Raw genomic sequence first — 14,099 nt, 5'->3', positions numbered from 1 at the left:
TTCTGACCTGCTCATACGTCACTTGTGTGGGCCTGTTGTGAGTTCCCCAAACTCTCCACACCACCATCCGAAGCCATGCCTTCAGCCATGCCCCTAGCCTCTGGACCTCTGTATCTCCGTGCCTTGCCCTCTCTATCTTTAAATCTTCTTTGTCCCCATCTATGATCACCTCCACTGATCCCTTCTTCCTTGCTCGGCGTGTAACCCCACCGATGTGCTCCAAGCTGCATAAATGGTGCTATATAAATGCATGTTGTTGCTTTTGTGATGTAGTACCTAACAATATAGAATCATAAAAATGACAGCATAGGAGAAAACAATTTGGCTCAGTGAGATTTTACTAGCCCTCCACTGGAGTTAATTGATCCGATTCCAATTCTGTTTTCTTTCCCTGTAACCTTTTATGTTGTTCTTTCTTAAATGTTTATCCAATCCCCTTTAAGTGTAATGGCTTCAGTAGCTGCTTGTGGCAAATCCTAAATACCAGGAGATTTCCTTGGTCTGTGCCAAGTTAGCCGATCTCGAATGGGAAACATTAGGAGGACAAGAGCTAGATTCAGTGGCCCTGAACAAGAGAGGAAAATCGGTTTGAAGCTCTTATTCTTGATTGTCATCACTGCTAGAAATGTTCTTTTATTCACCCCATTGTAAACAAACAAGACATGATGAATAGCCATTTGAGCAATCTACTATTTGTATTGCCAATACTTACATAACTATGCACCAGTTATAATCAAAGAGAGCGATATGATTTTAAAAAATTCCATTTACGGCAGTGGATTGGTTTATCAACGTGCTGCATAATGGGCATAATGCATTGCCTTGGGACGTCCTCCCGACGTGAAAGGCGCTCTATAAATGTAATTTTGTTGTTGTTGTTGTGTTTGTGAATTAAGTAGTTCTTGAGGCCATCAGGAAGTCAAATACCTCACAATAAGATATAAATAAACAATGGAGTATTGTAACTTCCAAGCTTCCGGTGTTTACATGCATCTGTTGTTAACTGATTGGAAACGCATTTGAAAGATGTAGCAACAGGTCTGCTGTCTGCCTTCTGAGAATGGATATGTGTTCAAACCAAAGCAGGATAATCCAAAGAGAGAAACGGCAGGTGAATGCTGTAAATGAGAAGAGTACGATATATTATTTATGAATAAATTGAGGAAAAGATGGAGCATGTTATTAATCTTGTTGAGTTGCAAAATTTAAGCAAGGATTCTGTAAACAACTACTTTGATTTAAATTGTGAAAAAGTAATCAGCATCTTTAATTTTAGTAATTGTTTAGTTATTTTAAATTCAGTTGCATGAACTATCTTCACGCACTGACCTGTATGGGGCCTGTCTTGTGTACTTGGTCAAAAAACAAAAGATTATTTGCACACTAAAAACGTTATGGGTGTCCTGTTTAGCATATGCACCAATTCATCTGATTCGTGGTGGATATTCATTATGGTGGTAGGGTCATAGCAGCTTATTTTCCTGTTTTGTACATTTTGTAGAGATTAAGGATTCAAAAGTGTGTAGAATTTTCTTCAAAAGAGCATGATTTTTTTAAAATGGGATTTGATCCAAAAATATGCACATGTTCTTAATTGAATGCATTGAAGCTCTTAATTTTTACAGTCCCTGCGATGTCCCATATAGTTGCATAGATAATGTGGCACAGAAGCAGGCCATTCAGTTTTCATACTCCACATAGCCACCCCTGCTCCCCAACCTTTCTATTCCTCTCACCTACATTCTTTTGTTCCCTTTCCCTACTCTATGTATGCATCAAGTTAACTTTGAAATACATTGATACTTTTATTTTCAATTACAGGTTCCATGAGTGAGTTTCATATTCTCACCACTCTTTGCATGAAGACGTTCCTTCTTCCTAAGCTTCACTCCCTTTTAGATCCACTACTGGCTATCTTATGTTTATACCCTCTAGTTTTGGGCTCACCACCAGCCTATCATGTCCACCTTATTGAATCTTTTCATACTTTTAAATATCTCTGTCAGGTTGCTTCTCAATTGTCTCAACTGTAGAGAGAAATCTTTCTGATAGCTGTGTTTGCTCATCCCTGGTAATATTCCTGTAAATCCTTGTAAACAGTTAATAGATAAACTTGCCTTTAATAAAAGGAATGAAAATGATTAAGTGAGCAGTCAGATGGTAATACTGTAAGACTCTATTCTCAGACGTGACATCTAGATAGTTCTCAAGAAGCTGATCTGAGGAGATGAAACCCTTAGTGAATAAAATACAGTTCTGTCATGCACCATTAACTGTTGTAATAAAGAGAGATCTAGTTTATCTCCTATTCTTGCCTTTCTGAAAAACATCATTAAGCTTAACCATCTATCCATCTATCATAGTTACAGAGGGAACGTAAGAATGTACAGGAATGTCATTCATTTTAAAACATACTAACCGTAGCACTTGCTGTCATTTAAAATTTGCACTTGTAAATTGTACGAGTGATTTGTTTCAAAATTTAGTGTATTTTACACTAATTTTTGAATCAAAATGCTGAATTCCTTTATTATTCCATTGGATAGTTTCTTCACAAAGTGTGTGTGTGTGCGCGTGTGTAAAAGGGAATATATTGACTGGAGGGAAGTGTACAGTGGCGTCCCCCAGGGATCGGTATTAGGACCACTGCTCTTCTTAATATACATAAATAATCTGGACTTGGGTATAGCAAACACCATTTCCAAGTTTGCGGACGACACAAAGTTAGGTAGGGTGGTAAACAGTGAGAAGGATAGTAGCCAACTGCAGGAAGACATAGACAGTACAAGTCAGGAGGTTATAATTAACCTATATAAAACACTGGTTAGGCCTCAGTTAGAATATTGTGCCCAGTTCTGGGCACCACACTATAGGAAGGATGTTAAGGTATTGGAAAGGGTGCAGAGGAGATTTACGAGGATGGTACCAGGACTGAGGGACCTTGATTATGAGGAAAGGCTAGAGAGGCTGGGATTATTCTTGTTGGAGCAGAGAAGGTTACGAGGAGACCTAATAGAGGTCTTCAAAATCATGAGGGGATTTGATAGGTTAGAAAGTGAAAAACTGTTTCCACTGGTGGGTGTGTCGGTGACTCAAGGTCACAAATTCAAATTAGTCTTTAAAAGAAGCAGAGGGAAGGTGAGAAGAAATTTTTTCACGCAGCGAGTTGTTCGAATCTGGAACGCATTGCCTGCAAGGGTGGTCGAGGCCGATTCGATAACTACTTTTAAAAACGCGGTGGACGGGTATTTGAGGAGCACAGGTTTGCAGGGTTATGGGGAAAGGGCTTGGGAGTGGGATTGACATTAATTGCTCTATTCAAAGAGCAGGCACAGACTCGATGGGATGAATGGCCTCTTTTTGTGCTGTACGATTCTATAATTCTATGATATTAATGTACTTCCTCCAGTATTATTCAAGAGATCACTAAGTATGCAGTTATCTGTATGATAGTGAGCCTGTGGAATGATTCTGCATTTCATTAACTAAGCTATCTCATAGTATAGTGTAAATTTTAGTCTCCAGACTGCTTAGGTTTGACTGGTACGTTTGATAGAGCAACACAATCTCAAGTTTTTCTATAAATATTAAAAAAAAATTAATGAACAGATTTAATTTGCGAGCACGTTTGGTAATTTTGCTGCCAACAGCACTTGAAGAGTGTCTCTCCTTCAAATCAGTATATGTGGACATCCCCCAAAACTGTACATTTACTCATTTGAGTAGTTGAGCAAAACAGTTTTTAGCTCCCAGGTTCAATTAGTAAGGGGGAAAAAAATAGACTTCAGTTAAGAACAGGATTAGGGTTGCTGTCAATAATAATACTATAATAATGCTTGAATTTGATTTAGCACCTTGAACATCGGGAGGTCGCCTCAGAACTCTTCACAAGATAAATTATAAAATGGAGTGACTGTTACTGTAAATAGAATGTATGATGTTTCGTAGCGTATTGATTAGAGCACTCGCCTCGCAAGCGAGAGGACTTAGATTCCCAGGCAAGTTAACCTAGCGGTAAGTAGAACCAGGTTCTTAGTCCATTGGCAGATCACTTTCCGGGGGTAATAATCCCTTCAAAAAAAATAAGTAACATAATAATTTGGTCACTTAATCCACGACTGTTTGTGGGACACTGCTGTGTGCAATTGATTTCCACGTTTCGCCCATAAAATACAGTCAATTCACTTTACAGTATATTCTGTGAAGCACTTTGTGTATGTGTGTATCTCTGTGCTGGTGAGTGTGTGTAGCTGTGTGCAGTGACAGGCCTGAGAGGCAGAGGTTGTGACCTGGAGCCTCGCAGCCAGGACATTGGCGTTTAAATGTAGTGCACAGTGGAAATGCACCATTCGGGCCTGCGCTAGTGCTCCCCCTATCCCCCGGGTGGACCACCCAGTTTTTGTTAAAGAAAGCATTAATAATTTCTTTTTGCAACTATCTAATATGTGATATTTCTTCATGTTTAGTCTTAATAAAGTGAAAAAATATAGGTTGGCAGTAAACATACTTCTCAATAGCACCAACCCCTTGCAATCCTTAGTAAGATTTGCCAAATTTTCCCACAATTTTAGGCAAAAATTTCCACAATTTTCTATTGGCCCTGGTTAATAGAAAAATTCATCAATGCTTTAGTTGGCCCATCCCCTAAATTCCAAATCAATGTGGTGCATTTTCTTAGTCTTACCCTCCTCATCTGTGGTGAGGCAAATGGACAGCGCTACCACAATTTTTCTCCTGTGGAATTTCACATATTGTTTACTTTGACACCTTCAGAAAAACAGCATACTTAGGAGAATTGCCAAGAATTGCCAAACAGCATAATTGCCAAGCAAATAAATACTATTAGTTTAAAGTGTAGAGGAGCAAAATGGCATGCGGAATTTCTTAAATCTCACCACAATTTCTCTTATCACATCAATTCTCAAATGAGTAATCACAAATGGTCCATTTGACAAGCATCAACATATTTAAGAGGGAACTTGATGCATACATTCGGGAGAAGGGGGATTAGGAGGTGTGGAGGCTCATGTGGAATATAAACACTGTCCTGGATTAGTTAAAATGAATTGCCTGCTCCCTTAATGTAGCATTCTATGCAATTCTATGGAATTAATAAATTAAAAATACAAAATACTTCATTTAGAATACGAAGCTACATTCAAGAAGATGGATTGTTCCATCTGCAGCTCTTACTTGAGATTGTAAGAAGATTGTAATGACTTGAAATGAATATTACATATCTCTTGCAGACAGTATTTTCTGTTTGAACATTTGCTTTCAGGTTTAACTTATTAGGAGATACTGCATTAAATAACCCACAGATTTGTAACAACTTCTGTTGGGCAGAAGATACAAATGAAGTAATAAGGGTTAAGAGGTCAAGCCAAGTATTATCTAATTGTCTAAACTCCCAAATGAACCAAGAAAAGACAGCTTGTCTGGGTTATATAGCCTTGATATCAGTAAACAGCTGCAACTAATTTGGTGCTTACAATGTTTGAGGTAAAATGCTTGAAAGGGTTTTAGAGAGAGTTGTCTATTCCCAAAGGCACAGTGATGCAATTTTCACCAGAAATTGTAGGCCACGTAGAAGTCTGACCTGAAAACCTGAGAAGAAAGTGACTTGCAGTGCTGGTCATATCAATATCTGAAAATACAATTAAATTAGTTGTGGAGTCCTGAAGCTTAGTGTTGAGATCACTCGCCTCAGAAGCAAGAGGACCTGGGTTTGATTCCCGGGCAGGGTGAACCGTTGGGCAGGTTTTCTTGCTCCATATGCCTCTGTTTACCTAACACTAAGTTGGAACCTGGTTGTTAGTCAATTAGTGGATCGTTTTTCCGGGGGTAGTAATCCCTTAAAAAAAATTAATCACTCAATCCACGACTGTTTGTGGGATACTGCTGCGTACAATTGGTTGCCACATTTCACCCACAAAAATATACAATCAATTCACTTCACAGTATATATTGTGAAATGCTTTTAGATGTCTCGGGAGAAGTGATAAGGCGTTATATCAAATGTAAGGATTATTATTATTAAATCATCATAGAAATTTTCTTGCAACCTAACTACAGATTTGTTTTCCCTTTAAAGGATATCTAAGCAATTACTGTAACGTGGGAGTAAACCTTAAGTGTCACTTAAGCACAGTTTTGTTAATTTGACTAAGGAATTTTGTTGGCATCATTAATTGCCTGTGGTTCACTTATGTTTCCACTGTCTCTTGCCTTTGTTTCTCTTTGTTTAGAAGTTATAATGGAAGCCTGATTTATTTTCTTAAAGAAACGTTTTCCCTTGGTGACATCATCCGCAGACATGGGGTTAACTTCCACATGTATGCGGATGACACCCAACTCTACCTTTCCTCCTCTATCCTCAACTCCACGACCACCGATGTCCTGACAGCGTTCCTGTCTGACATCGAGTCCTGGACGAGAGACAACTTTCTTCAGCTCAACGTGCGAAAAACCGAGGCCCTCCTGATTGGCTCACGTCAGCGCCTCCGCACCTCAGGCGCTGACACCATCAGCCTCCAAGGCTGCACTCTCCACCTCTCAAAGACAGTCAGGAACCTCGGGGTTCTGTTCGACCCTGAGCTGTCCTTTCTCCCTCATATCCGCACCACAACTGGCACCGCCTTCCATCACCTCCGGAACATCGCCAGACTACGGCATTACCTCACCCCTCACGCTGCTGAAACTCTGGTCCACACCTTTATCACCTCAAGGCTGGACTATGGGAACTCTCTCCTCGCCGGCCTTCCCGCCACCTCCCTCCACACTGCAGGTCATTCAGAACTCTGCAGCTCGTGTACTGTCCCGCACCAGGCTTCGGGACCACATCACTCCCACCCTCGCTCACCTCCACTGGCTCCCCATCCCCCAGAGGATTGATTTCAAGATCCTCACCTACAAGGCCATTCACGGCCTGCTCCCCCTACCTCTCCGACCTACTATCCCCCTACTACCTGCCCGTACCCTCCGTTCCTCTGGCTCCGGTCTGCTCCACATCCCCCGCCCCAACCGCCCTACCATCGGTGGCCGGGCCTTCAGCCTCTCAGCCCCAGGCTCTGGAACTCTATCCCCCAGTGCCTTCGTCGCTTCCTCCCTTTCCTCCTTCAAGGCCGGTCTCAAGACCTTTCTCTTTGACCGTGCCTTCAGCTCCCCTCTCGACTCTCTACCCCCTCCTCGCTCCCTCCCTTCCCTCCCCTCACCATTTCCCCCTCCTCGCTCCCTCCCATTCTCCCCCCCAAAGCTCGGGTCCTGACCCAACTGTACAGCGCCTTGACGTCCTCCCAACGTGAAAGGCGCTCTATAAATGGAATCTTGTTGTTTTACATTGTGAGAAGTTATCACAGACTTTTTTACATTTATTTTCCTGCCTTTGATATGAATATACTGGTACAAATCACCAGTAGTTTTACATTTTGAAATCATTGAATTTCAAGCACCTTGGGATGACCTCCCGATGTGAAAGGTACTATACAAATGTAATTTTGTTGTTGTTGTTGAATTAAATACAGCATTATTGATTCACTATGCATACTATGTCATTATGATATTACTGCATGCTTTCATAATCTTCCTAAATATGTTGCCTCTTTCTGACAATGTGGCTGAGCCTGCGTGTATGCAGTATTGAAATTGTTTGCAGCCTTTCACGTGCAAGTGTTTAGCTCTTAAATATGGCATCAAATAAGAAATCTATTGTTACTCAGTAATGACCAAATGGTTCTTTTTTGTGAAGCCGTTCGCTGATTGTATGGAGCCATTAGTTATGTAAGGAGCTTTGGCTGGCAGTAGAATATAATTAAAAATTCACAATTGAGGTTAGTCATAAGATGTTTTCTTTGGGATAAGTAAAACAAATCAATTAAGTATAGGGACCAGCTGCTATCTAAACCTCAGTTTTCTCGTTTGTGTCGCCACTAGCCATTATGTGTTCTATTTATAACATGTTTAAATGAAATGTCAAAATTAATATTTTATCATTTTAATAGAGGTGACTGTTAAGTGCGTGGGTGTCATGTCAATTGCGTTTTATCTACAATCATCATATCTCACTCACTGCCAACACGTGGAAAATGTTTTTGTAACTTTTGTATATTTACCGAACAGAAGACTGGAAAAGAGGCAAAATTTTAGTTTTACCCTAAATAATAAAATAAAATAAGAATAACCCCATTATTCAATTTTTTTATTGGCACCAGATTCAAATTTGAAGAGCCTATCATCTGCCATTGCTATCCTATAGTGAGTTTTAGTTTCAGATCTTGCTCCAAAACGCCGTCCGGCGTGAAGGGCGCTATATAAGTGTAAGCTGTTGTTGATCTCGTCAGCCTGGCTCAGTTGGTGTTCCCCTCTGAATTAGAAGGCTGTGGTTTCAAGTCCCACTTCAGGACTTTGAAATCAGTCTTGGCTGACACTCATTTTGGCGCAGTTGTGAGAAAGCACTGCATTGTTAGATTTGCCATTCTTCGGATGAGACATTAAAGATCGCAGGACACTATTCAAAAAGACGAGGGAGTTTCTCCCGATGTCCTGGCCAACAATTCTCCAGATAAAAATTTGTCATTTACTTCATGGTTGTTTGTGGGACTTTGCTGTGTGCAATTTGACTGCTGCATTTGCTGTTGCTAAATTTCAGTGTAACTTATACAAAGTGCTTTGAGATGTCTTGATTATGTGATAATCAATTATCAATTATTATTATCAATTATCAATTATTGATTGTGTATCAAATGTATCAAATGTAAGAACTATTATTATTTTGTCTGGACTGGGTTACTAACTCTATCTGTCTACCTCTCTGTTTCTTTGTGTGTGTCTCCTACCGCTGGGTTTCCCTTTCTTTCTATCCGTCACTGTCTCTAATTTAAGTCAGAAAATCCTGAATGCTATCATCTCTTAAGAATTCTAAGTGGTGTGTTTATTCCACAGAGAAGAAGATGAGTATTCAGAGTTGCGTTCAGAACTTAGCCACAGTCAACAGGAGGCAAATGATGATTCTAGGAGTGTGGACCAGGATCAAACATCTGCCTCAGTACCAGAGAATCAGTCTATCATGGTATCTGCAGACATAGGTGAGACAAGTATCATCTGAGAAATTGTTGAACATGCGCAAAATGTTCTTCGATCACTGTTTTTTCTGTTGTATAATACAAATTATAAATACTAAATATTCAATAGAGTATTTTAAAAAAGTACTTTTTCAAACATTTGATAACAATTGTTGCTTTTAAAGGCAACAATTAGACAAGTGGAACTTGGAGTGCAACAACAACAAAATTACACTTATAGAGCGCCTTTCACGTCGGGAGGACATCCCAAGGTGCTGGACAGTCAGGGGTCAGGATCCGAGCATGGGGGAGGGGTGAGGGAAGGCAGAGAGGTGGGAGGGCAATCGAAGGCACGATCGAAGAGGAGAATCTTGAGACCGGCCTTGAAGGAGGCAATGGAGGAAGAGAGTGAAGGGACTGTGGATGGAGTTCCAGAGAGTGGGGGCAGAGAGGCTGAAAGCCCGGCCACTGATGGTCAGGCGCGAGACATGGAGCAGACCGGAACCCGCTGAAAGGAGGGAGTGGGCAGGCTGGTAGGGAGTCAGCAGGTCAGAGAGGTAGGAGGGGGCAAGGCATGGATGGCTTTGAAAGTGAGGACGAGGATCTTGAATTCGATCCTCTGAGGGATGGGGAGTCGGGCGAGGTTGGGAGTGATAGGGTCATGGAGCCTGGTGCACGAGACTACACGAGCTGTGGAGTTTTGGATCATCTGCAGCTTGTGAAGGGAAGAGTTGGCTTAGTGAGGTTGAGTGTGCAGCCGTGGAGGCTGATGCTGCCAGCGCCTGAGATGCAGAGTAGCTGGCGTGAGCTAATCAGGAGGGCCTCGGTCTGGCTGATGTTCAGGTGAAGAAAGTTGTCCCTCGACCAGGACTTGATGTCGGACAGGCAGTCGGTTAGGACGCCAGTAGTCCTGGAGTTGAGGGTGGAGGCAGAGAGATAGAGTTGGGTATCATCTGCATACATGTGGAGATTTACCCCATGTCTTCAGATGATGTCACCAAGGGAGAGCATGTAGGGGGGAAGAGGAGGGGACCGAGGACAGAGCCCTGAGGTACACCACATGAGACGGTGCGGGGGCTGGAGGAGAAGGCGTTTACAGAGATGCAGTGGAGGCGGTGTGAAAGGTAGGACCTGAACCAGTCAAGGACAGAAGCTTGGAGGTTGAGGTGGGAGGAGAGGCAATGGAGGAGGATTGAATGGTCCACAGTGACAAAAGGTCGAGGAGGATGAGAAGGCAGAGGGACCCCTGGTCACACATGGTCAGGATGTCATTTGTGACCTTGACTAGAGCATTTTCTGTGCTGTGGGCAGCACAGAAACCCAATTGGAGGGGCTCATGAAGGGAGTGAGAGGAGAGGAAAGAGCGAAGCTGGGAGGCAACGGCTCTCAAGGACCTTGGACAGCAAAGGGAGGTTGAAGATGGGTCGATAGCTGTGTGGGTCAAGGGAAGGTTTCTTCAAGGTGGAGGTGATAATGGCTGTTTTGAGGGGGGTAGGAACAGTGCCAGATGACAGGGAGAGGTTGATGATGTCGGTGAGTAGTGGGACAAGGAGGTAGAGCTGGGATTTAAGGAGAGGGGTGGGGATGGAGTCCAGGGAGCAGGTGGTGGGCTTCATGGACGATATGGTGGTGATGATAGAGGAGAGGGAGACAGGTTCAAAGGTGTGGAAGGAGGGATATGTAGTGGTCAGAGTGTGGGGGGGTGTTGGGAGAGTGTGTAAGTTGGGAGGGCAGTGGTTGAGTGGACTCCCTCAATTTTGGACACGAGGAAGTCAGCATTTCCTCACAGTGGGAGTGGGAGCAAAGTGTTTTATTGTTTTAGCACATGCACTATTTAACATTCAATAGGGAATCTCTACAATTCTCTAAATCTAATTTAATTCTGTTTGAGTTTTACAGAATACAGTTTAAATAATTTTCATGTTGGAAACTATATTAATTTGGGCTTGTTAAAGGGTAAAACAATTCTTGTGTACCTTTATGTAATGGATGCAAAATGTTCAAAATTTAAAATTGAAATGCTTTCACACTGGAGCTAAATTCGTTTCAGTGGACCCACTTTTTCTAAATAGGGCCATCAGCAGGGCTTCCTTCACATAATGTACATGCACAACACACAAGAAGCGACATCAGCAACGCTTCCTGTGCGGAACGAACCTCACACAATACACAGGAAGTGATGCCAGTGGTTACCTGATGACCCGGGTATCTGGGATATCGTGCTTTTGGTACGGCAGTAGACCCATATACTCAGTTCACAACGGACTATGCTCTAAGTGAACTTGCACACAACTGGGGCGCGTTGTAACGATCTATTCCTGTAAAACTTCAAAAATTGAAGCTGTGTTTTGTTTTACACACAAGGGCCATGGTGCATATATATGAGGTTTCTATATGTACACAGTGGAGGCCACTTTAACAGAATGCCGATTAACCCTGGGTGCTGGGTAAATTGGATAACACTTCCGGCCCTAATCATTTGTATTCGAGCCGTTATCACATCCCTCTTCAAAAAACCCACGCTCGATCCCTCTAATCTCTTACTCTGCTGTCCCATTTCCAACCTACCCTTCCTTGCTAAAGTCTTGGAGTTCATTGTTGCAGGTCAACTTCGGTCACACCTCCCTCCATTCCCTCCTCGAGCTACTGCAGTCTGGTTTTCGTCCTGCCTACAGCAGAGACAGCTGTGGGCAGGATAAAAGTCACAAACGACGTTCTCTCTATCTGTGACCAGGGCTCCCTCTGCCTCCTCGACCTGCTGGATCTCTCTACTGTGTTCGATACAGTCGACTTCGTCTTCCTCCTCCACCACCTCTCCTCCCTCATCCACCTTAGTGGCACCACACTCGAGTCTTACTTAACCAACCACCTCCATTTTATCCTGGCAAATGGTTTCTCCTCCTGTTCCTGTCTGGTCACCTGCAGGGTACTCCAGGGCTCCATCCTTGGCCCGCTTCTTTTCCTAATGTATATGCTCCTGCTTGGCGATGTCATCAGCAGACATGGGGTAAATTTCCACATGTATGCAGATGACACACAAATCTATTTTGCCTCCTCCAGTATCGACTCCAGGTCCACCGATGTTCTATCAACCCGCCTGGCAGACATCAGATGAATGCAATCTTCCTGCAGCTGAATGTGGACAAGACAGAAGCCATACTCTTTTGCTCCCGTCAACGTCTTCATTCCTGCAGATCTAAACTCCTCAACCTCCCTGGGTTCTCCCTCAGATTCGTCGAACCAGTGAGGAATCTAGGCATCCGGTTCGACCTCCAGCTGTCCTTCCTCCCCCACATCCGGTCCCTTCCTCCACCTCCACCACATTGCCCACCTCAGACCGTACCTTACCCCAAATGCAGCCGAAACCCTCGTGCGTGTGTTTGTCACCTCCCGCCTCGATTACTCCAACGCACTTCTTGCTGGTCTCCCCAGTTCCACTATTCAAAAAATCCAGCTCATTCAGAACTCTGCTGCCCACATACTGACCCGGACCAAAATCCATACACCCATTTTAACCAGTTCTGGACAGGCTTCACTGGTTCCCCATCACCAAATGGATCAGCTTCAAGATCCTTACATTCGTGTTCAAATCGCTTCACTCCCTGGGACCTCCAACCTCCTCACTCCCCAATCCACCACCCGGCACCTCCGCTTGACTGACACTGACCTCCTGCTTGTCCCTCGCACCCTCTGCTCCATCATTGAATGTCGTGCCTTCAGCCACTAAAACTTTGGAACACTGTCCCTCAATCCCTCCACCTTGCCACCTTGCTCCCTTTCCCCTTTTTCAAATCACACCTTGAAATCTTCCTTTTCAAATATGCTTTCGGTCAACTCCTCTCCCCCACCACCTCACCCTCGGCTTGGAGTCAGTCTCCGCCACTGTTAAGTGCTCCGAGACACTACCCTGTGCGGAGGACGCTATATAAGTGCAACTTGTTGTATTCTTACCTATTTGAATAAGTCTGTTAATTCGTACAACAATCGGTTAATCCGGATAAAATGCCGCACTGGTTGCTGTTGGATATACTCACTGGTGCCTTCTGTATCTCGAGTGGCTCCAGGATGGAGATGGAAGGAGTCAATCGCGAGTCACCAACTGGAGCTGCTGGTGAATGGGTGGAGTGTTCCAAAAGCGGCTCCAAGGCTTTCAGTCACCTCAGATATAAATATTTTTCACCTTACAGAAAACCATTTGTATTTAAAAGAATGCTACTGTTTAGGTCAAATTATTATACTTTTTTATTCTGTGTTGTCACATTATTCACATAATTGTGTGAATTAGAACTTTTTAAAGACTAAAGAAATATCTTCACTTTTATTTTTTTGAAAATGCTATTAATTTAGAATAACTCCATATTAGCAAGCTCCTTGTTTATAAGGTTATTGTCCCTTAATCATTAATGCAATGTGACAGTATTCTCCAAGGGATAGTAGATGTGGATGTCGCTTCCATTTTTTTAGTGATCCATCAATGTGGGTTAACAGCTGCTGCTACTTATTAAGTTACTTTAGAGTGCAGTAACTCTCCTAACACTGAAATGTTGTAATAGAAGTTTTAAATTGTTTTTCTCTACTTTCATATGAGATTTATTATGCAGGTTCTCTTCTATCCTGTTTCAACCTTGTTTCGTTGCTTGAAATACTTTGGCTTGAGATCCGAGGTTCAATTGGAGAAAAAAGGGAAGTGAAAATGGGAGTAGTTATAGAGTTTCTAGCATTAAAATAACAAAGTATGTAAGTAATTTACTGTGACAAATGAGAATACATTATTTCCATGCATCTTGGTGTAAATGTCAGTAGAAATTGCTATCTTGCACATGCTCTTTCCCTACTTGTCTATCTGCCTCCACCCACAACCTACTTCTGCATTTTACATCAATATCCAGTACGGAGAAATCACACACAGTATAGTTTTGTCCATTTTCGTCTGCTTTGTGCACAGAACAGAGGCGGATTAATATTGAAAATTTCACACTAATTTTAACCAAACAGCAGCATATTTACTTATACTATTGAGCACCAATTGCCAATCAATTG

At 42.6% G+C, this 14,099-nt stretch overlaps 1 protein-coding gene across 3 annotated transcripts in view; it reads left to right on the top strand.

The window, feature by feature from the left end:
- mcc (MCC regulator of WNT signaling pathway) overlaps positions 1–14,099 on the top strand; it is a 112,082-nt gene that overhangs the window by 66,960 nt on the left and 31,023 nt on the right. For all 3 annotated transcript variants that reach the window (XM_007897389.2, XM_007897390.2, XM_007897388.2), the window contains one exon: positions 8,941–9,083. In XM_007897389.2, coding sequence (XP_007895580.2) covers positions 8,941–9,083 — 143 coding nt within the window. The remainder of the gene's footprint in view (positions 1–8,940; positions 9,084–14,099) is intronic.

Source organism: Callorhinchus milii, unplaced genomic scaffold (genome assembly GCF_018977255.1).
Source record: "Callorhinchus milii isolate IMCB2004 unplaced genomic scaffold, IMCB_Cmil_1.0 Scaffold1, whole genome shotgun sequence".
In the NCBI taxonomy this organism is placed as follows: domain Eukaryota; kingdom Metazoa; phylum Chordata; class Chondrichthyes; order Chimaeriformes; family Callorhinchidae; genus Callorhinchus; species Callorhinchus milii.
The sequence above is the reverse complement of the archived record's forward strand: the minus strand, read 5'-3'. Positions and strand labels throughout refer to the sequence as shown.